This window comes from Colletes latitarsis, chromosome 9 (assembly GCF_051014445.1).
Source record: "Colletes latitarsis isolate SP2378_abdomen chromosome 9, iyColLati1, whole genome shotgun sequence".
NCBI classification, from domain to species: domain Eukaryota; kingdom Metazoa; phylum Arthropoda; class Insecta; order Hymenoptera; family Colletidae; genus Colletes; species Colletes latitarsis.
This window is the reverse complement of record NC_135142.1, coordinates 26,579,794-26,603,960: the sequence shown is the minus strand read 5'-3', so window position 1 is coordinate 26,603,960 and position 24,167 is coordinate 26,579,794. Positions and strand designations below refer to the sequence as shown.

At 42.6% G+C, this 24,167-nt stretch overlaps 2 protein-coding genes across 2 annotated transcripts; both read left to right on the top strand.

Moving 5' to 3' along the window:
• The first annotated feature begins 39 nt into the window (after positions 1–39).
• LOC143345808 (uncharacterized) lies at positions 40–24,031 on the top strand. Its single transcript, XM_076773267.1, has 7 exons — positions 40–347; positions 21,923–22,130; positions 22,207–22,308; positions 22,376–22,447; positions 22,550–22,790; positions 23,004–23,334; positions 23,531–24,031. Coding segments are annotated over exons 1-7 (1,176 nt in total). The 5' UTR covers positions 40–345; the 3' UTR covers positions 23,751–24,031.
• On the top strand, positions 4,902–11,859 carry LOC143345810 (calmodulin-lysine N-methyltransferase). The gene is made up of 2 exons (XM_076773269.1): positions 4,902–6,195; positions 8,944–11,859. Exons 1-2 carry the CDS (start codon positions 5,515–5,517, stop codon positions 9,304–9,306), a joined length of 1,044 nt encoding a protein of 347 aa, XP_076629384.1. The 5' UTR covers positions 4,902–5,514; the 3' UTR covers positions 9,307–11,859.
• Positions 24,032–24,167: the final 136 nt, after the last annotated feature.

The window sequence follows — 24,167 nt, the reverse complement described above, 5'->3', positions numbered from 1 at the left end:
CACTAGATAGCGTGAGTTTACCATTTACGTCGCGTTTGCTATCAGCTGTTCTTCTATTTTTTATGTGGTTCATAGTACTCAATCTCTTGTAATTCAAAAATTTAGTTCCACGCAGTGTTTGTATTAACAAGCATCGGTTGTTTGCATTAAAACGATATACAACGCGGGAAAGATATCAACAAACGTATCAGCACGCAAATATTTTCAACGGAAAGTTTAATATTTTGAGGTTAGATTTTCTAGCGGTGAAACGGAAGATTGTGTACTTTGTGGCAATAAACTATCGTGTCCCATTGTTCGTGTGTGATGTGAAAACAACAAGAAACCTTCTGCGAGTATTAAAACATGTGAGTACAATTTTTATCTTGCTAATCTCCTATGGTAAAGGAGAATTTTTTTAAACTTATCTTTATTTCGACCTAAAATGTATTTGTTGCGCTGAACGGGTTAAACAACGCTATGAATAGACGTTGGTTATATTGGCGAAGATCGAAAGCGACAAAGAGATTGCGTATCGACGACCGTGAGAAATGTTTCTAAAACATCGAACACGTATCGATGCTACTTTGCACTATTGTATTGTCTCTATTCGTGTTCGTTGTACGATACAATAAGCGTCTTGATACATTTTCACCTTTGATTGTCGTCATATTCTCTAGATAGGTGTGCTGCATAGAGAATAGCCCATGAGAATCAGCACTCAAACGTACCGTATCGTACTGTTTCATTTATATTGTATGCATGCATGCGCTATGCACTTTAACTGCGTATGAGCCATACAAGTTTCAAACTATTTCATAAGAATAAGTATGCCAGGGAGAAACAAACGATCTAGAATGATTTGCATTCGATCGGTTTTCTAGTAAATCTTAACGGTGATTCACATTCTAGTCGCTCTTGCGATTATATGCAATAAGCATCGATAAAACGGTTAATTGATACGCGGCATGAAGCAATATCGATATTAAAACGGCACACAGTGGGCTAGAGTCGAATTTTAGCTATTCAAAAGAAAGAAACATTGTGGGTATGGGGATCACGATAAACATTCCAGTTTCGATCACATCAGACGCAATGCGTCGAGACGATGTGCCAGAACCGCAATACCCCCCCATTGCACACGAAGGTAAGCACGAAACTACCCCCACCCCCCATCTCTCCCTTTCAACCATGTTGATAGCAACCTCTTGTACTATACAGTGTAGCAGTCTTTTATGGGCGAATCCGCTCGAAATCGATCACTTTTGTACCTTCGGGTCATGTATTTTTTTCGATGATATTTAAATATATTGTAGCCAGTGCGAAATTGGAGATTGAGTTAAGAGGATATTCCCATTCCAAGCTGTCGTTTTATACAAGTTACATGATGTCTGTTATGTTATCTTTGATTTCAAGTTTCATACAGTTACTATACATACACCCATGGGAAAAATTCCAATGGAAGATTCTAGAGGCCAAAATAAGACGAAAATCAAGAATACCAATTTGTTGATTGAGGCTTCGTTAAAAAGTTATTAACGTTTAAAGTTCCGCCAGTAATGAATTTTTTTCTCGAAAGTGGGTAGGATTTCGGGGGTATGTCTATTGATCAAAAATGATCGTAATTGACCTCTGTAACTAAATATAATTTTTTTAGTATGATTTGAAATTTTTTAATTTCGTCTAAAAATTTCAGTACCTAGTCGAATTTTTTTCTCGAATGTGAGTAGGATTTCGAGGGTATGTCTAATGACCAAAAATTATTGCAATTGACCCCCCCAACCGAAAATAATTTTTCCAGAACGATTTGAAATTTTTTGATATCGTCAAAAAATTTTGCACCTTCTCAAATTTTTTTCTAGGAAATGAGTGGGATTTCGGGGATATGACTCTTCACCAAAAATTATTGCAATTGACTCACCCAAACGAAAATAATTTTTCCAGAACGATTTGAAATTTTTTAATATCGTCGAAAAATTTCACACCTCGAATTTGTTTCTCGAAAGTGTTTGTAAACGCACAATGCATCTTGGCGCAAAGCGTGTATCTCCCCAGTCGATTGGCAATGGTAGCCAGCCGCGATTTGCGTAATTTACCCAATCTGACTAGCCACGGCTACTTCCGTTTGTGTTTATAAACAATGCTGAGATCGTTGATACTGCGATACCTTGTCTGCTTGTATCAAGGACTATTCAATGAAATTGCCAGTGTTTCTGAAACGCTTCCAAAGTCGAGTCGTCTCAACGAAACGGTGAAATAATTATCGGAATGCGAAGGATTAAACGTACGAGTGCACAAGTGCAATTCGTTGCAGTCGCACGCGTCGAACACGTGACCATTATGCGATCGAATAAGATAAACTGACCAGTCCGGTGTAGGTATAAATATTTTGGTCGCGGGAATGATGCATCGTCGATTCGGAAAGCGTCGCGGTGGATGTGAAAAAAATTAATTGTTCCGTTGGTTGGTAATCGTACAAAATGGTCCGCGTTTCGCCGGAGAATCGGAAATATCTATATTTGTCCTGGCAAGCAGAGGCTATCGGCTTCACGCTCGAACGAAACCACCGGTATTACCGTCACCAAGTTCTATTCGTGTCAAACAATTTAAAGTAGATTATGTATGTATAAACCAACTGATTTTCTCCGTCGCTCTTTGATTCCTCCTCTCCTTCCTTTTTCCTCTTTGCAGTTATGTAAGTGCCATAGGCAGGCATACGCGTCGATACATCCGCGAAGAGGCGACTCAACAATACCGAGTTACTTAACAAAGTTATATCGAGACTTTGCCTTCGCAAACATTTTTCAAGGCAATCTGTAGTCGATAATTTGAACGCCAAGGGGCCGATTTTATTCTTCCTTTTCACCTGCTTGCACGAAAATAACTGGACACTGTCGTCGAGGAACGGTCATTGGCATTTCGACGCGTTCGTCGATCGATCATTCGTTAACGGAGTTAAACATTTCGATTCTCGCGACGATGCACAGTGTGTCCATGGACAAAAGTCAAACTAAAGCCTATGTCATAAATTCTTATATCCAAAAATGTTAATAAAGGAACGTAACGTAACTTCTACTGAATTTACCAAACATTATTCGAACAATTACGTTTACTTTTTCGGATACGCGGTAGTATTTATTTTTCCTTTTCGAGGACTCGTGTATCCCGTAAAAAGGACCGGAACCAACGGCTGAAACGCCACGACAAATAAATTTATTCTCGTGCCAGTAAAGTTCCCTCTTTACGGCCTAATAAGATACACCCTTTGTGTGATAAAATTACTAGGAAACCAGAGTGAAAAACGTAACCTTTCGTTAACATCTATTACTCTTTCCTTATTGCTTCTTATCGTGTACTTGATTCAACATTGATCTTATATTTAACGGTGGTCGAAATCGGAGCCTCCTGGAAAGCATCCATGAAAAGTGGAGCCAATCGCGCGTTTCCGGGAAAGAAGAAATACGTCACTTCCCCTTGGGCTTTCCCAATTAAACATTCTTTTGCGGGCATTCGCATAAAGATCACAGTTTGTGGATAACTAATTAGATCAGGAAGAAGCAATTTATTTTTCACAATATTTATTACATTTGTAGAAACATGACACGTGCTACGATTTTGCCGCAGTGTCCGTAGCATGTTATCGTTCGTGGCGAATCGCGAATCGTGCACGCTATCGTGACGAGTATCAAACACGCTAATTCTCGATGAAAACAACGAAACGAGCGTTCTTTGCGCGGACGTTGATCGGGAAACAATTATTATATCACACGCGCGATATAATTCTCACTCTTGATCGTAATTTCGTCGGTTACAAGCTTTCCAGAATATTGGACGGTCGGTGTAGCTTTTTTTATCGCAGTCTCGACACATTACCGAGAGAAGAGCATCGTCGGGGAAACGACGAGACGCTTGGCTTTGACGCTTTTTCTCGAATATACAGCGAGGAGCAAAACCGAACGCACGCGTGGACTTTTAGCATAAATAATATCTCATTCGATGCTCGAGTATAGAATCTAAGGAAGAAAGGGCTCTCTGATAGGTATAACACATTGGCTTTCCGTGAAAAACAAACCTATCATTTGCTAACGATTTCAACTTGAAAGATCGAAATCAAAATGGCAGGCCACCGACGATTAACGAGGACGAAATTGCGAACTTACCCAACAGAATGCAAAATAGACGACAAGTAAAATGGCTAAAATATTACACATTACGCATACACCGGTTGCGTAACGTTTAAAAGACACTTGATACAACAAACAGATATGACGTCGGATTCCGCACAAATTATCGGGAAAACGTTTACTCGACCGTGTTCCAATTTGTGATTCAAACAACGAAATCCAAGCTCTCGTTAGAATTTTACGGGAATTCACGTCAAGTTCGAGGCAGAGGATTTTTGCAAACATAATCCTTCGAAGCACTGTTCGACTTTGCTCGTTACCGAGCGTTTCCCTATCCATCGTTGTAACTTTGCTAAGTGTTTGAATTTCGATATATCGCTTACGAGGGGAAAGTTCTAGACGTCTCTCAAAGTTTTCCATGAAATTTTTTCGATATGTTCGAGAGGCGATCCTTTATGAAATTACAAAGTAACTCGACGCGGTTCCTCTCCGTTTTTGAATAAATCAATGTTAACGTTTTCTTTTCAAGTGCTCCTGAAACGGCACGTTATCCATGATGAATGTTAACGTACAAGAATAAAAGAACGAAGACAACGAAATCATACCCATTGAGATAGATACTAGAATCAAATGATACGTAATACTTAATATTGTTTAGTGTTACTGTTAGTAATGAACATTTCTCTTTTGCTTCCATTGTGTAAGGTAAGTGTACCTTTTGGACCAAAATTAAAAAAAAGATTCGAATTTTGTCCATGAAAAATCAGTTTCCAGAGCAGTGTGCACCGCGCGGTGGTGCGGCACCGGAGTGCAGAGCGGTTCTGCGGCAGGGGTGAGGTGCAAGGGTCGCGTGTGCGTGCGTGATTCAGGGAGGACGTGCGCCTGCGCGGAACGTGCACTGTAAACGCTTCGAGATCCGCGTGGCGCGAGTTAGAAGTGGCTTCGCGCTCTTAGTCTCGCCTCGTCCATTCGTTCATTCTCGTTGTCTCGTTGTCTCGTTGCGTGGGAGAGCCCCGGAGATCCGTTTCCAAAGTCCGCGACTAGGGGTTGCTTTTCTCAACTCGGCGGTTTCCGACCCTCGCGGAGTAAACGGCGGCCGCGTGGCCGCGAGCTTCGACATTGGCCGGCGCGTCGCGTCTCCGAACGCTCTCTTCGCTTTCCGCTTAATTTGTCATTCGACGTGTAGCCGCGCGACGATGGAGCCGCTCGTCCGGCCGTACCCTCCCCATGGCATCCCTCGAGCGCAACATACTCCCGTTTCCGTCACGACAGCGTCCCCCCGCCTCTCTTGAAACTCCTCGATCGCGGCGACGAACGCGTTCGTGTTCGATGGAACGCTCGCCGTCGAGAACGAACGTCGAATCGACGGCAGGTGGGAACACGGGAAGATTACGAACCCGTTGATCGAAACATGTCCGAGGAGATCGTTGCCCGACGCGGGACCTCGACGAACGAGATTCTCGACGAGAACGGCGGAAGGAAACGGAGCACCGCGCAACGAAGATGGCGGATACTCGCGAAAGCGTTGACCGGTTCGCAGGAACCGATCACCGCGGACAGGGACGACCAAGTCTCGGTCCGTCGTTTCACCAGCTTCGATCTGTTGGTGATCGATCGTTTGGAGAACGCGCCCGACGATCCGGACTACGGCTGGCACGAGTACTCCGCCATTTTGGAGAACAAACCGTTCAGCGTGCAGATACGCCGTATAAAGAAAAGTTTCACCGCCAACGAGCTGATCGGCTTCAACAACACCGGGAACGTTTGCGTCTGGCCGTCGGAGGAGTGCTTGGCGTATTATTTGTTGAAGAACCGAGAGATCTGTCGGAACAGGAGAGTCCTTGAACTCGGCGGCGGAATGAGCTGTTTGGCTGGCGTGATCGCGGCCAAGTACTGCGATCCCAGCGGCGTCACCGTCACGGACGGCAACGTGACCAGCGTGGACAACGTCCGTTGCATCGTCGCTAGGAACGGCATGGCCGATTTCGTCCAGTGCCGCGTCGTTCAGTGGGCCAAAGCCGCAACAGCGCTCAGAAGGGCCACGCAAGCTAGGGCGTTCGGGAATCCGCACCCCAACGGCCTCCGAGTTAAGGTGACTTCACTTTCTCGCACGCGCGAGCGCGAGCGCGATCGTCTAAATTTCCACCAGGGGTTGCTTTCACGCTAAATTAAACACTAACGAGGGAAGTATCCCAACTGTCAGATTCGGAGCTTTTGTAAGTTGATAGCGTCGCAGGTTCCTAACGATATGCCTGAAATATTAGTAATTACTCGATAATTCCATCCCTTATGTCGATAACCGGCTACCAGGCTAAATCTCGATGAGACCAAAATCGAACAGTTGGGCTACTCCGCTTCTAAACACATTTCGGATCTTGCTCGCGTTTCAATTATTTACATACATAGATCTATCTAGAAAAATAATAATCTACCAATTGTTATTAAGTATATCTTTTTGCTCCGACCTAGATCGCCCACGTTTCGGTGATCTTGTACTTTGACGAATATTTCTTACGCGTTCCTTCACGAGTTATCTCCTAAACTGGACGTCTTTTATGGATTCCGAACCATTCTTTCATCATACTTCCTCGAGCAAGATGTCTGGGTTAATAATGAATACCTTCGTTCCCCGGGAGAAAAGCTTCCACCGCCGTTTCAACATTTTTCGTAAAACGCAATATCAAGAAGTATGGTGATCAGCAGCGCTGGCAGACCCCATATTCTTCGTACGGCAGACCATCATACTAGGTTTCTGCACTGTTATTTGCTCTTCCGCGTTCCCTTTCCATTTCCTGATTACAGATTCAGAATCCGAGGTATTCCGTGCAGTGGTAAATCTAGGGGAGCCCCGAGTAATTAATTTTATGCTTTTCCAAATATTTTTTAGTCTCTCGTCCACCGCGGGTAACAAAAAATTCGAGAATCCCACCCTCTAGGAATTATAAACAGAAAACTCAAGCGTTAATATTTTTTCAATCGAAGAATGACTAACAATCGTATACAATTTTTTGAAATTCTCTCTGTACCTTCGTTCACAAGAATATGTATTTCAAACGATTAACAAAAGCTGCAGCGGTGAAACGAAATTAACGCTCTGTCGAAGCGTATCGTCCCTATCGTATAATACTAAGATCCAGATGGCTGTACTCGCCATTGTTACTGAGCGCTGCGAGGACTGGGGCGAGAATTAACGATAACCCTCTGTAATAAAGATTCTTTTCAATACGATCGATGAGTATTAAGTACTCTCGATGACACTTATTATCGAAAACATTGAGGTTGTCACTGTTCGATAGAAACCACGAGGTGGTGAGTGTTTTTCCATCCAGATAAAATGGGACACGATAACTTTGAGTTAATAGACAAGTACTATACCGTGTCCATTAGCATCGCAATCGCATAGAAATATTTCCAACGATTAATTTAATTCGTAAAGACTCAGTTCCCAGTACATTTCGATCGTATAATAATATTATCTCCGAGAGGGTCGGAAAATATTTAGAAAAGTATAGAATCAATTATTCTGAGATCTTCTAAATCCCCCACTGCATAAAGTACCTCGAGTTCTGCATCTGTAACCAGGAAATGGGAAGGGGTCGCGAAAGAGTAAATAATATTGTCAGACACCTAATATAACGGTTTACTGTAAGAAGAATATAGGGGTTGTCGAGACTGCTGATCAATATAGTGCTTTATACTGCGTTTTACGAAAAACATTGAAACGATGATAGAAGCTTTTCTTCCGGGGAACGAAGGTACCCATTATTAACTCATACATCTTGCTCAGGGAAGCATGTAGAAGGTATGGTTCAAAACCCATGGAATACATCCAGTTTACGATCGTCCAGGTACGATCATTTAGTTCTGATCAAGAAGAAATACTCGGGAGATCAATTACTAGGGCGAAACTTGACGTTTAAACTTTGAGTAAAAAAAGAGTCTCTGAAGAAGAAACGAACTATAAATATTTTTAAAATTTTAAATCAAGAATTCAGGACCGAGGAAGTTAAGTAAAATGTTTTTTTTCCCAAGTATAAAAAAAACTATTTGGCACTTGGCCCCTTTGATACTTCCACTCTACAATCGTCGACACGGTCAGTCGAAACGCGTCTTCTGGCATTATCTCGCGTGGCGCGGGAACCATTGCCAGCTCATTGTGACATTCGCGACGCGAATCGCTTTTACCGCGAGCGTTCTCGATTAATCCTTCGGTAGTCGCTTCTATATGGTAGGTTCTGGCCACCTTCGAGACTAATTTAAGCAAGAACGAACGATGCACGTTTTTTTTTTAAATAGAGACTGTCCAAAAAATTCAAGAAATATTCGTCGACCGAGACCTACCAGATCGTTCGCTACCAGACTACTCTAGGTTTAATCGGTACAGGATGTCACGTTTCGTGAAAGGGAAAGAACGAATAGGATTTCCGGGCGCCCATAGTCGGCGTAATGCAGAGAGATCTGGTTAATTCAGACGTTTCCGGTTCCATTTCTACCTTACGTCCGGTCCCCGGCTGTTCAACGTAGACCACTCCTTTATTTTTCTCGGCGTACAGTAATCTCCAGAACAATTCGAACAGTTTTTATATTGGACCGCGGGGAAGTCGAATAAAAATTACGAAACTCGTATCTATATATTTCTATTTCTATTTTCTATTATTTTTATATTTATCTTAGTAGTCTTTGCTGATCGAAAATGGAACGTAAACTCGATCGGATTACCCGGATAAGCGAAACGCTAATGATTTCGTTTCGGTGGATTCTGGGATTACTGTACATCTAACAACGCAAGAAAAGCAACTTTTGGTTAATTCCTCGTGCCAGTATAAACGTTTTTACGTAGAGCTGGACCGGAAGCGGCAACGACGTGGCCAACAACGTCCTGGAAAGTCTGTACGACGTGATCCTGTGCGCGGACTGTCTGTTCTTCGACGAGGCCCGTTCCGACCTGGTGGAAACGATTTACGGTTGCCTGGCGAACGACGGCCTAGCGTTGGTGATGGCGCCCAGACGGGGCTCGACTTTCCAAAAATTCGCGGAAGCGGCGGTCAAACGGGGCTTTACCGCGCGACAGATAGATCGTTACGATGGCAAGATTTGGTCCAGGCATCTGGAGTTGTTGGAGCGTAGCCAGGAGTATTGTCCCGATCTCCATTATCCGATACTTCTGGAGCTGACCAAGCAGAAGAGGACGCCGCCCGGATGATGCCCATCGATCCTCGACGAGGACAACGATGACGACGATGACAACGACCATTTCGACGAGAATTTTGGCGAAACTCGAACGCCCAGGCCACTGTGCCTCGCCTCGATTTTCCGCCGCTTTGTTCCTTCGCATCGGCTTAGATACTCTTTATCTTATACGTTCGTCCTTGGAACCGTTTTCTTCTACTTTTACCCTCCGTTCGTGGAAAAAAAAAAACAACAGATCCTACTCGTTACGTTTCATTCCAGTTCGTTCAACATTGTGATATAGGAATGGCGGGACGCATCCTACGCGCGTACAGTCCAAGACCATCGGAATCGTTGGGAAATTATCGAACCTAGCTCTATTTTGTACCTCTATAGTTAATTAACGCTTAAGGATTTCACACGGTTGATCCCCGCTGGCGTTACAACTTTTTAATCGATAAAAAGTCAAGGGCTTCGTTCTCTCAAAGGACACTTTATATTATTAACGTAATAGTATTGCAATTCACATCAATTTTACCAAAGATAACAATCGTTTCGAACGGGACATTGGAAGAATTAGAACACATTTTCGACAAATTAAGATCGAACTAGTGATTTCATCGAACGCTAGCGGGAATTAGCTGGCTTTACTCGTCGCGAGTAGACGGGACGAGTCGTGAAGCGATAGTATTCAAAGTACCTGATTTTAGACTGATAGCATCGGAGAAATTGAAATCGCAATCCTCGCAACAGTAGCAGTTTTTCATTTACCGTTCTAGGCGATGGAGAACTCGTGTTAGTCCGGTGATTCTTAATCTTATCAAATTCTAATTTCTAACTAGTTGGTAACTAGCGTCGAAAATTAGTCGAGACGATTAACAATTGAAAGCAAGAAGATGGTACGTTAACACTAGGTTTACGGACACTCGTTACGCATATTTTTATTATAATTCGCTACGTTGACAGTTGCATTAAAATGCAGTTTTTCTTTTAATTAGAGGATACATCCATATCATTACATCAATTCAATTCAACATAAATTGCTAACAAATAATATTTACGAGTCCTATAACGTTAAGTTTAGAATCTGAATGCGTCAAATTGACGTGTACCGTAAATCTATTGTTAAGCTACGAAAGGTTTAAGAATCACTGTGTGTAATCGATGCTCGGCGATCGCGTGTGTTACATAAATCTCTTACGGAAGATCGGTTATAGGAAAATGATGGGATAAACGCGACGGGAGTTGCAGAACGTAAACACCTGCATTGCGAGGAATGACACGAATTCCTATGTCTTCGTAGACGATTACGAGTTGATCAGCCTCCGCTTGACAATACCACGAGAGTTCGCATGAAACCTATATAGCTTCTTTGGTCGCTAATACCGATGTAATGCCGATGTAACGCGATCGTTACGTTTGTCAAATGTTCCTCCGTTTCTTCGTAGTAAAGACCGAACTTATACGGCATAGATTTCGATTGAACCAGCGTGTCCCATCGTGGGACGTTCGAGGGACGATCAATTTCAGGGATACGTTCCAGCATATTCGAGGGTCGGGGAGGGGGGTCGTTAAAATTTTTAAAAGGTTGGGAAACGCTGGATTAAACTAACCAATCGAGGGTCCAAAATGCGTTGGTAGGGAAAATCGATACCACACGATTTTTGTACGAACACTAGAAAAGACTTTCTCACGTGGTAGTTGGTCGACTGCCTATTGTGGTCGCTATTTAGTTATTACATATTTACGGAACGCGCTACGACCATATCGAGAACATCGATGCCAAAGTTCAACGCGCGTTTCACCGTGGGCCTTGTTACTCTACTCCCTATCCCGACAAATTAGTATACATAGACACGCGTGCGTATAATATTTAGTCGTTTATCGATTTACTTATTGTAATTTATTTATTTATTTAGTCACCGTTTGTTCGTTTGCGTGCCGGAGCTCGTGTCGCGCGAATTCGCCAAGGACGGAAGGTTCTTGTTCAGCAAAAACAGGACGCACGTGCACGGCTAACTTTTAATGATATCTGTACAAATTTTCCTTTTTTTAACAAGGTAAATTACATATAGCCAATTTATTATAAAATTTCAACTATGGGCATTGTACATATCATGTAATATTGCATGTATCTAGTCAATTAAAAGTGGGCTGGTTTCTATCGTGTCCGAAGAATGCGTTGGTACCATTTTTTCGAGAGATATAGAAATTACCGAAAGTAAACGTTTGTATGTTCCATGATTATTTCTTTCGTCAACCAGTGTTTGAATCACTTACATAAATTATTATGAAAGTTAGTCGTGCATTACTCTAATTGTCCTGGGTGTAGCTACCGAATTTACAAGGATTTTCTTATTCCTTAACACGTTTTTAAGCTCCGCCGCGACCGAGTTTGCGACACCGACACTGCTGTTACCTCGAAGGACCAATCTAGTTAAGTCTAGTCATATCTAGTCGACGCTACCAAATGTCCATTATATATCGCGTATCTACTACCTGTACCTCTACAAAGAACGACGCGTATGTATTTCTACGTATGTACCAGACGTGTAAGGAAATATCAAGGATAATAAAATATTTTCACAAACGTCGCGTTCGACTATCCGATTTCTTGTTTATGTGTCGAGTAACGAGCAAGTCAATTGCTTAAACTTTCAGCAGAGTCCCTTCCTTATCACTTTGCCAACCACACACGTTTCGTAAACTGCAAACGATAATACGACGTAACTTTTATAATACGTGGATTAATAACGTAAAAGTGACTAAGAGAATCCACCTAACGCTTGCAACGTAACTGATCTTTTTCATCTTAAGTTGCATAAAATTAGTATTAATATTAAAATTAACTACTGATTTACGATGTCTGGAATTCCCCGAATTTATAGCCGATAAAAGGGAAACGCATGGATCGCGAACGCATCGACGCACGGTCCTTTGGAAATGTATTATTAGTACGCGGTAGATGTTTACTGACCTTCCCCTATGTAGAAACGCAACACGCAGCCATGTATCGCGTTCTCATCGATTTAGAGGACGCTCCGGTTGCTCTATTATTAACCATTCAAACTGCTAATCAGTGCTACCGCGTTGAAGACAATTTTCAACGGCGACTTCTCGTCACCTTTTTATCTTGGCAATCTACTTCGATTAATGTCCTCCGTCCGCGGTGCCAGATACAACAGGCGCTACAGGGGTTCGAACCCCCTCCATCGGCCAAAGAAAATCTTCAGCCAAATGTCAGCTGATTTTATTATTCTTCGAGAAATTTTTAGGCGATTTTTCGATCGTCTAATCCATATCGTGTTTGGACTCATTTTAATTGGGAGAACCTCACCGATCCATCGATGCTATTATTATAAAGATAACCTGTAAAATGTAGGAATTTAAATTTTTCAAACTGAACGATCTATTCCTTCCTCGTTTACTACCGCTATTCTGTTTGCCACTCTAGGGGCTCGAGTTCCAAACAATTCCTGTAATAAAATCGTTACCTGGTCCGCGAGAGTTTCAACAACCCCCGAGTTACATAAATTGAAGCGATCATTAATGTATTGGCGTTAAAGCAACTTTCATTACGTTAGACAATGTTCGAGAAGTTGTTGCTATACAGGGTGTTCGGTCAACCCTTGGAAAAATTTTAATGAGGGATTCTAGAGGCCAAAATAAGACGAAAATCAAGAATACCAATTTGTCGATGGAGGCTTCGTTAAAAAGTTATTAACAATTAAATTAAAAAATTGCAAATCGTTCTAGAAAAATTATTTTCGGTTGCGGGGGTCAATTACAATAATTTTTGGTGAATAGACCTACCCCCGAAATCCTACCCACTTTCTAGACAAAAATTCAGTACGGGCGGAACATTAAACGTTAATAACTTTTTAACGAATCCTCCATGAACAAATTGGTATTCTTGATTTTCGTCTTATTTTGGCCTCTAGAATTCCCCATTAAAATTTTTTCCAGGGGTGGCCGAACACCCTGTATATTTATTATTATACGTTTCCGTCGTCTTTAGAAACCCTCTTCGAGCAAAGAGTACACAACAGACCTATGGAATTATGAATAATCGAAACAACGACGAAGGAAAAATTACATTAAACAGAAGTTGAGCATAAATCTACGAGATTTAATTGAAAAACTGCCAACACCCCGGAGATTAATAAGAAGCAGTTCGATCTTTACTATCGATTCTCCATCCACTCGAACGAATATCGTGATCACGATCTCATCGACGACGCTCTTATTACGTGGCGCGACATGCAAATCGTTGATTCGAACGTTTCTCGGTCGCGCTGACTTGGCAGCCTGTGCTTAAACGAGCTCGGAACAAAGCTTATTGCCAATGATACGACCGTTTGACGAGCGACCTTGCAATTTAATATGATTTACGTCCCTTACGCATTTAGTACAGGATCGTACATCTTACTATGAAACGTACACGGTTCGCGACAGAACTTACATTGGACTTGAGTTATAAGAGGGAAACGTCGTCGAATCACGATAACGAATGAATCTCGATTAAACAGATCTTCCTCGCGTTAAATATTACTCTCTGACGCGTTCTTAAACGTCTAGACCCCAGACTTTGCGAGCTCATTAATAATACTCGCAGCGATAATTAAAATTATACGAGGTCGTCGGAGCTAAAGTGGATTAACTCACAAATTTTTCATATACGAGTTAATGGAACGAGATTAACGCAAATCAAATATTCTTGTTATTTTTTTTATTTTTCCAAACCTGGTACGGTAAAATTACGATTATCCAGCATACTCGGGACTGAGGCAATTCCAGATAATTGGACTATACTTACGTATGAAGTGATAAAAAAGAGGAATTGGACCATTTTTATGGAGTTTTTCTCACTTTACGAGGTTAAGGAACAATTTTTCAAACTTTCTTAGAATTTCTCCATATTCTACACCAAAATACACGTTGTTTGCATTTTGAAACTCAAAAATCGTCCAATCCGTTCAGGAGCTATGACGTTTTAAAGATACGCTCGAAATTATGGAGAGACATTTCTGGTCTGAAATTATATTTTCGGTAAGGAATTTTTTTTTCAAAAATGGTTAGGATTTCGAGGGTATGTCTATTCACCAAAAATGACTGTAATTGACCCTTGCAACCAAAAATAATTTTTTTAGAATGATTTGAAAAATTTTTTTTTCGTCGAAAAATTTTCCCACCTTTTCGAATTTTTTTCTCGAAAGTGGATAGGATTTCGGGGATATGTCTAATGACCAAAAATGATTGTAATTGACCCCTGCAAACGAAAATAATTTTTCCAGAACGATTTGAAATTTTTTAATTTCGCCAAAAAATTTCTACACCTATCCCTTGTCAAGTTTTCTTAAAACTGCGTTTTTGATTTATAATAAATTTGTTGGACGCTCTACGGAAACGTTAACCTAATTTTATGTTTCGCTCGAACCAATTAGGAACATATCTGTTGTTCGTGACACGAGATTCATATTGATGTATGGTTGCAATCATAATGTTCCAAAAATGTAACAAATTGCAAACCTTGTGTGTAAGTAGTTCAATTCACCCCCAACGCATTGTTGTTTTTCAATAACAATATGCCCTAAACATGGAGGCATTTCAGCTCGAACAACTCGTGGAGGAAACGTTTCCTCGCGATGCCGGATGTCCTCGCGGAGGATATCATTGGTCGTTGTTTCACGGTTACGTTATCGCGCCGTCTCGCATCCTGGATAGATCGAGCTGACTGATTCATAATATCGCGAAAGAATTCGAAGAAACAACGAAGCGAACATTAAACGGAAGCTGTCGGCTGTTTGTTGATCGGGATCGTCGAACCTCGCTCGCGGCGTAAAGAAACGCAGATGCTGACGCGAAAATATTCCGAAAATATCGTTCGCCGAGCAAAAGAGAAGCGTGTCTGGTATGAAAGTAAACCATTAGCGTGACTCTTTTTCGACATTTCGCCGCGAATCAAGGGAAAACAGAACGGTGGCGTACGGATGAAAAAAATACATGGAATCGTATCATCAACGTCCATAACTTGTCTCCAGGAGACGGCTAGGATTTATGTATCGAGCTGTCGGGGGGCACGTGTCCTTCTAAATGGACTCCGAAAGCGTAACTCAAAACAAAGATGGACAAGATTTAAAACGAATAATAGACAACGAATCAAACCAAGACTCTCGTTTTCTAAATCCTTTTCAAACAATCCTAAAACCATCATTTGTTCGGAAGAAAACATTCGAGTTTAATTCGATAGCCAAGGAGGAGGGTTGCCTTGGACGGTTGGTGGTCGTTTGTCGGTCATCGGGTTGCCGTTGTCAGTGTTTCCATTGCTCAGGGGTAATCCATATCGGCCGATGCTGCATCACGTTCGGTATCTATGATCGTTGTACGCGTATTGGCTTCGCGCAAAGGCTCTCCACGGACATTGAGGGTCTTCGTAGCTTGTAAACGATATTCGCGATACTTGTTACGCGCACGACTCATCCGTGTTAACCCCTTTGCAGCTTAAATTGCACGATCGAGACGAAAAGTTTGGCCCATCAAAGACGGGCAAACTGTTTTAAAGTAAACGCTTCAATGGCCGCGCCTCGATAGTCAAATGAACGATGTGGCGAGTAAAATGGTAAAATTCCATGCACGTGACAGCGGCTGTCAAAGCGTTAAGCAGCGAAACGTTTAAAGCACGGTCGTAGTCCTAGCGATGGGAGCTGTTTAGTTTCGTTTTACGAAACGTCTCCCCCTTCGAGGCGGTAACACGCGTCTCGCCGGAAGGTGTTTACAACCCTCCATGGTAAAATTAGAACGACTCGTTCCTTTTCCTCCCGTTTGCCTGTAAAGCTATAAAACGATCTAGCATGAACCGTTCCGACTGCGATAACGTTTCAGAAGAAACGCCATTTTTCGACTGACCCTCATGCGATTCAATCTCCACGGTGATCGGTCTTCCGTTAACAGGTATTTTATTTCTTTCAACCACTGCGTTTATTTGCAATCGATCCTCCTGCTTATCGAAGATTACGAGCAACTATGTTGCGTGTTTGGGACTTTATTTGGAAAAACGTTGAGGAAGATCCAATATGCGATGTCTTTTAAGTCTTCCTGACTGTTACTGTTTCGGTGTTGCGTCGCGATCCATTGTTCAGGACGTTTCCACTTCTCGTATGTCACAATACGTTCCCGAAATGGATCATGATTCCGTAACAGTAGCGTCAAGCAGACCTCGTAACGTTAATTTCGCTGATGTTCAGTCGGCTCGTGCGGAATCCATTGATCCAGTTTGCCTCCCAATCGCAGGTGGTTGGAAATAGTTGATTCCCTAGCGTTGTACGTGGATGTGCTCCGATCGAATCTCTAAATTGGCGATCGTCGAGGAGGAAAGTCCGCAAAAGACCGTCCTGATCTTCGAGGCTCTCCTCATTGTTGCGATGTTTGTTATACCAAAATTAATCTGTGCAATTTCGACAGCCTTTTGCGTAAATTTAAAATCGTGTTAAAATCTTTGTTCGAGACGATTACTTGGTGGGGTTAAAATAAAGCCAATCTCAGGCTTTCGTTAGAGGTCTGCTCAAAGTTCCAGTTGCAAAAGTAAAGTTTATGGACAACCCAATATCAAAGAACCGAGGACATAATCGTCGCGTTGAAATTGTATTCGACTTGCTGGTTGACAGCACCGACGATATAAATGATACTATTATTAAACACGTGTACGCGACAGGAAGGAAGAACGGTTACAAAATTGAGAGATGTGAATCGGTTAAAAATATTTACGCGAACGATCGATGGGGAAAACAACCGTGTGTCGCTAAACGTCAGACAGCTGCCAAGCCAAACAAAACCGTCAACTCGCTCGTAATCCGCAGAGGAACGAGTTATCGTCGATCCGCGATAAATACGCAGGTATTTTTATTGTTTCACAGATGACCCGATTTTTTTAACTACGTACCAACCCTTCAGTCGGGGTTGAAGAAGTTTGATGCTCGTCAACGACGTCCACGAAGGCACGCTTCGTGTTCTACCCGTGCATCTTCACCGCCTAAAAATAAATCGTTGCGTAAAATTAAGGGCGTGCCTCGTACATCGTCGTGGAAATTACATCTCATAGGTGCCAATTGTTCTTGGCTGGCTGCTCGAAATTTATCGGGGATATTTCTGCCCGGTAACAAGCTAATTCCTCGACGTTTGAATTTCCTACTTCGAACTGCCAGTCGGAGATGAGCGCCACTTTATTCGAAGATAATAGACGGCGATTAGGGGAAAAATCTGGCGCAAACTGGGAATTCGTCGCGTAGAATGTGTTTAAATAATCGTGGAGAGATGGATGGTACTATAATAAATCACACTTTACTTTATAATATTGGGTTGGACCGGAAGTTGGTGAATTTTTATTCTAAATAAAAGTGGTTTATTTAGTCAATGACAGAATTTCCATTAGTCTTTATTACTTTCTCCCTCGAGTTTTTTAATACTGTGAAACATTCAATAAATCTTTGGAGGGGGGGACTGTCGACAAAAACGACTTAAACGTGGGCGAAACCGTGGGTAATAGCTAGTACGTCGTATTTTTATGTGTTGTACCAAAAAAGACCATACGTGCAAGTAGTATTGGGTCAGACTGCGTAAGGAATAACTACTCGAAGCTATCCACAAGCTACTTACTACCAGTAAGTTACTTTCTTTCTTTGCGGCGAATAAATCCATCGAACAAAAATGAAACTAAATTAATTACGTAAATCAGACTTGCCCTAATATTTGCAACCACTCGATACGGTTGGCAGTTTCGAAGGGAAAAGACAAACGGCGAGTCAGACGCTTTGGTTTAACGATCGTTAAGGTCGTTATTGATATCCGGTTCGTTCGAACTCGACCTTTTTATTAATTGCACCCTCTAAAACCTTGGCATCTTTAAAATTCTATAGCGATATTCGAGAATTTGAATAAGTTATGGCGCGTCGAAGAATACGACTTAAAATTTTAAAGCCATTTTTCTCGAAATGACTTTTCTTGACGCGATGATAAAACCTTCCGAAAAATAACGAAGATTGGCTCGAACTTTCATACACGCGCGTTCAGAAAGCTTATGGTGCTAGAATTAATTATTATTAATCACCGTTTCGAGTGCAAAGAGTTAATAAAAAACAAGTATATCAAATTGACAAATTACGATGTCAACTTTGGATTTCTTACGACGATCTGTTACCAACAAACGATTCATTCTGTCACTCGACGAACTCTCGGGATGTCGCGCGGGGACGTTGGGAAAAGATTCGACCCGTTTTGGATGCAAACGCGTGTCCCGATCGAACGTACGTGCCAAAAAGCAAGCACGAAAATATACGGCGGCGTTGGCCGACCACGAACGGTATCGTGTCTGACAGTTCTATTCGCGTGCAGAGTCTGACCGACCGCCGAGAACTGCTGTCGATCTCGAGTCTGGAGAATTTTTACCCGATGCGAACATGAACCAGCTTAATGGCGCCTACACGGAGCGCGCAACCACCATTTACTCGGCGTCGCGAAAACGACGATCCCGTGACTAGTCGAAATGATCGTCCTTTTCCAAGAGCGTTTGGTCACGGAAAACGATCACCCTTACCGAAGTACTCGTACAGGATACGCTTGCCTAAATCGTACCCTCCCCCTAGGGACTTTTGTTTTCGGGGGCAAAGCTATAAAAAGAAGATCCAAGAACAAACGACGAATGATCCTTCCTCTTTTCAGGGTATAACGTGTCTCCCTCGAGTGGGAGGGATGGAAATCTGATCAAGTTTAATTACAGCGTGTGTACACGTGCTGAGGGAGTCCTAAGATCGTGGAGAAGAAGGAAGGGATGCGTTTGGGGCGCGTCGCTCCCCTCGAACGGCAAGAATTAATGGTCCCGCCCGTTCAGCGTGAAATACTCGCGATACAACGAGGTCGGTCGAACCGTATTTACGATGCACATCTAATAGGTTTGCAACCTAGGCAGCTCTCCCTCCTACCTATCTATAGAACGGTGTCGCTATTAATACGTACTCTATTATTAATAGAGCGCGGCGTTGTTGGGACAGTTGTGATTTCCCCGATCCACGATTCGCGTCTTCTCTTTTCAACCGTGGATGCCCCGCTGTCTAAACTCTGGACTCTAGAGGCAACACCCGTGTTGTCGCTGTCGACATACGTCCCACGATACAGACAGCCTCACAGTCTTTAACCCATCCTTTCCAGGGAATTGACGCGGCACGCGCGATTTATCGTCGTCGATGTGTCCCTCGGCGACGCCAAACGATGGAAACATCGATTCGTGACGTCGAGCGTATTAAAGTTACGAGTTCTACGCCAGCGAAACCGAAACGATCACCAGAAATCGAGCAATCAATAGTACCCGCTTATACGATGGATTCTTTTCCCCGGTTATAAGCGCGCGGAGTCCTCCCCACCCCTGCCACTGTCGCCTCGAGAGCCTATAACGCGAGGCTCCAGCGTTCTCGATATATCGCGTCCGAATCGACTTCAAGTCGAATTCGAATCGACCGGCGGACTCGTTTTTTTTCGTCTTGAAAGCCAACTACCGTATCGCGAAGCTACCGTTTAGCCTGCGAGTCGTTCGAACGAAAAGGATCGCAGCGATTTCTGAACAAAATTTAATATTCTCGCGCGGAAAATGGAATTGGATCGGATTGAAATGCGCACGATAGCAATCGTCGTCGAACCATCCGTGCTACTTTCCGCTTTGTGATTCCTTTGTGCGCGTAAGGAGCCACCAAGACGTTATCGATTCATCTCCATCGGGAGAGCGAACCTGTTGCTAAAAGCAAACGAGAATAATTTCGCTCGTTTCTTTGTGCGTCGCTGTCTTTTCTAACCGTATCGCGACATCGATTTCGAAGATTGGAAAAGACGAGACGCGTATCATCCGTAATTTTAATTAGATCCCTGCGGGAGTGACTTCAGCAAGAAGGTGGAACTGTCGTCTGAATACCGTTCAACAAAAATAAAATCAAGTCCATGTGGATGCACGATAGAATAATAATAGTCGCGTCTTTTTTTAACGTAGTTTATTGAAGGGCAAGGTGAACACACCCCGTCTAAATTAACGAGATCCACTCTTTTCATCCGAAACGACTGTGTACAAGACTAAGCACAACCATAGGGATCCTATCGATAGAATCTACAACTCCGCAAACAACCTTAATCACAGGGTAAACTTTCTTTCAACTCGGGGAATTCTTTCAGACGCCATATTGACAGAACACTCACGAGGGAACATATCGCGAACTGTCGGACGCTGATTCCGATGAAACTTTGCACGCGTGCTCGTTGGCTCAGCCAAAGAAAAACTTGTTGCTATTTTTCGCTAACTGCGACAAAAAATAGCATAATATGGTACATAAATATGTACCCATCATCCCTTGTAAGAAACGATTTGGTGTTCGGAATTAAGGTGGGAAAACATCCCCCTTTAAAATGTATCGACGAGAGCAACGATTAATAGTGTCAGCGTCGTGAAAACGTATTTTATGGGCGAAAAAAACGACTTTCTTTCGCATCGTGAACACTCAGGGGCAGTCTTTACAGCTACGTGCAGTAGAGTATCGCCTGGCTGGGACACGATTTTTCGAGGTCGAGTATATCTCAAGGTTACGTCGGTGTCTCGTCTAATTACCGGCAAATTCGCAATATCAAGAATCGTCTCCGTTTTATTCGTCATCTCAAAATAAAGGACGAGATTCCATCACGATCGGTGCCTAGTTTTTATCGAAGACTGGCGACTTTGTTAGAATGACGTACGTAGGACGTAACTCTAGAGGAAACCGGAAGCCAACGAAGGTGGAGGTCTAGTGACATTTGGGGGGAAATATACTCGCGCTACACGGGTCACTTCGAACGTTTACAGCTTGGTTAATTTTACGAGTTCGAACAAATCCTCTTTATTATTGACTTTTTGAAACCGTATTGCCAGAATAACCCCCATAAACGTTCCTTTATTACGCTGTGAATTTACGATCGCGTGCATCGGCGGAGCAAGGTTTAAAGCGTTGATCGAGCGACAACGTTTTACAAATCGCACAGATGTTTGCGGAATAGAGAAAAGGAGGAAAAAGCTACGACAATATCGTCGTTTAGCATCTAGTCGCGAAAGGTCAGGCTCGCTGGTCGTCGATCAGAGTTGGACAGAACGTAATCTGATTAATGATCGACGATTAAGAATAACGGTGCCAGAAATTATTATTAAAATGAATGTTCACTGTCGATATTGGTTCCCGATAAACGAAAGAAAATTCTGGCTATCGACGGTAGTTGTTCGTAACTAATATAAGATTTAATAAATAATGAAAGTTTAATCGTTTGTAATAATTTTTCCTTTTCCCGCGCTAGTAGAACTTGGATTAAATTTGTTTGTCCAGTTAGAAGCGTGGTGCAACGTTTCGCGCCTATGGAATGGTTTCCAGTTAACCAGAATCGAATCCGAAGATTAGTTTTTTCGCTTCAATATCCGATACGCTCAATTAGCATTCGTTCCCGTTCCAATTACAATCTCGCGTCGTGGTACGCGTGTGCTCGTTATGCGGCCATTGTTGTAAACTAAAAATATTTAACGGAAAAGGAAAGAGAGAAATGCCCGTTTTTCCTGCGCGAACGAAAACGAAATGTATTATCTGGTTTCGTTGTTCCAGGGCGGACTATTGGAAATCCCAGGGTCGTAAATTCTGCGATTTCTGTAAGTGTTGGATCGCCGACAATAAACCTAGCATTGATTTTCACGAAGGTGGCAAGAAACACAAAGAGAATGTCAGCAAGCGACTTAAAGAGATACACAAAAATAGCACTAAGCAGGCAAAACAGAATAAAAAGATCGAAGAAGACATTAAAAAGATGGAAAGCGTAAGTTCCCTTTCTTTATGGAGCATGTTCTAGTCGAAGTTAAGAAACTAAAGGAAATCATATTTTAACGCTTTAGGCAGCCATGGCTGCTTACTTGAAAGACGTCGAGAACAACACCAGAGACATGACCGCCGACAGGATAATCGAGGAGAAGAAGAATAGGGTTGAAACGAAAGAGGTGTGTATTTACTGTTCTCTGTGTAGAATGATGAAAAAATTTATTCTCGAAAATTTGATCGTTTCAGACGCCGAATTACAATCGCATGCCGATGGCCGCCCCAGAAACCGTGCCCAGGTTTAAAGGTAAAAGCTATCAGGTAAGCAGAACTTTCGCGTTCACCTTAGAAGAGATTAATGTTTCGTTATCCACGAGTGCGATAAACTTTCGTCAGATACGCTCAGGTGTCGGAACCTTTCAGTTTTCTCAGGAGATCGACCCCTGCGATCCAACTTTATCGCGAGGCACACCGGAACATCATCCCAGAATTCAACACAACAGAACGGAGAACAAGACCACGGGAAAGATCAAAACGAACAAAGGTAAAGGTAAAGGGAAGAAAAGCCACGAGGACGATCGTCCCTCGAAACCAGTCCAAAAACTTTGGTACGAGGCTCGCAGTCCCGAAGGATACACTTATTATTGGCACATCGAGACCAACGGTACGTCCAGAGATCGAAACAGCTAACAAACTTTTCCAATAGGGTAAAAGACCCGACCACTGTCATTTCAACGACCAATTCTAACAATACTGCATAGGTTTTTCCTTTTATTCGCTATATAGATATCCCGTTAGAATTTTAGAAAGAAACTTTTCCGTTTTGGTGATTTTTTTGTTTCTTCGTAACGACATTGTTATTTTCTGCAAACCCTAGAGTCCGTGTGGGAGCCACCAGCAGAGGGGTATCTGACATTCGCGGAACAAGAAGAGGAGGCAAAGGAACAAGCTCTTCAGGAGACGTTGCTAGAGCAACTGGAGCAGGAAGAAGCGGTTGCGAACGCTGACATTCTTGAAGAGAAACGGGCCAACGCCGAGAGGGAACATTTGAAGGAACTGAGAAAGCTCAGAGACACACAACGACCAAGGAACGACGAAGCTGACGATCAAGTAGAAACGACAGAGGAGGAGAACCGGCCGTACAGAAGAGACTACAGCATTCCGGAGAAATCCCATCCTTACGGTCCTTGGCAAACTGTTCGAACTACGTAAGTATCGATTAAAGAAATAATTACTAATATACATAATATACGAGGAACAAGTTTCTTTATTCTCGATAAATTCTTAATCGATACCTATCAGAGAAAATGATTACACGATTTGATCAGAAATCAACTCTGTTTAAATGGTCAAGTACAATGTCGATATTTTCCTAATAACACATTCTTTATTCTCTGGTTTCAGGGAAACGAAACCGGTGGACTTGCAGCTACCGCAGCACAAGCAAATGCAGCTTCCGGTATTCGGGAAAGCGGAAACGCTGCCTCCCGTGCAAAGGACCTTCAAGGAAAAAACAGTGACGCAAGTCGACACAGGCGACAGCGACGAAGACAGCCGACCAGCGACGTTCAAGAAACGAAAAATTGGCAACAAAAACGTACGGAAACGATTGAACGATGACTGATAGCCACAATGACGCGACCGTTCGTCGCGATAATGAAACAATGCTCTGGAATCCTTCCAAAACAGCTTCGACGTCTGTTTCGTCAAACATTACGCTACGTCCATTCCGTCAAACGACGCATCGTTCAATCGTTCCTTCCGATTACATCGTCAATTAACCAGTATAAAAATTCAAAAAACCATTGTGAGTTTTTTTTCTTAAATTAACTTACAACGACGAACACAGTGTACGCGTACGAGTGTATATACAAGGTACATAAAACAACAACGAAGAGAAGTTTCTTTTCGGTCTGCGTGAAAACCATTAATCCACCTGCTAATCCATTCTAAATCATTTTAGGCGCGTAACGATTCGAATCGTCGACGGAACACCACGCGTGTTCTTTGTTCTAAAATGTTCATCCGCCATTAAGCACGA

Bases quoted from the DNA above. Each gene is read 5' to 3' on its own strand.
- LOC143345808 (XM_076773267.1), top strand. The intron at 22,309-22,375 runs GTGTGTATTTAC...TGATCGTTTCAG, and splicing joins ATAGGGTTGAAACGAAAGAG to ACGCCGAATTACAATCGCAT. The intron at 22,448-22,549 runs GTAAGCAGAACT...GGAACCTTTCAG, and splicing joins TTAAAGGTAAAAGCTATCAG to TTTTCTCAGGAGATCGACCC.
- LOC143345810 (XM_076773269.1), top strand. From the start codon at position 5,515: ATGTCCGAGGAGATCGTTGCCCGACGCGGGACCTCGACGAACGAGATT. The intron at 6,196-8,943 runs GTGACTTCACTT...GTTTTTACGTAG, and splicing joins CCAACGGCCTCCGAGTTAAG to AGCTGGACCGGAAGCGGCAA.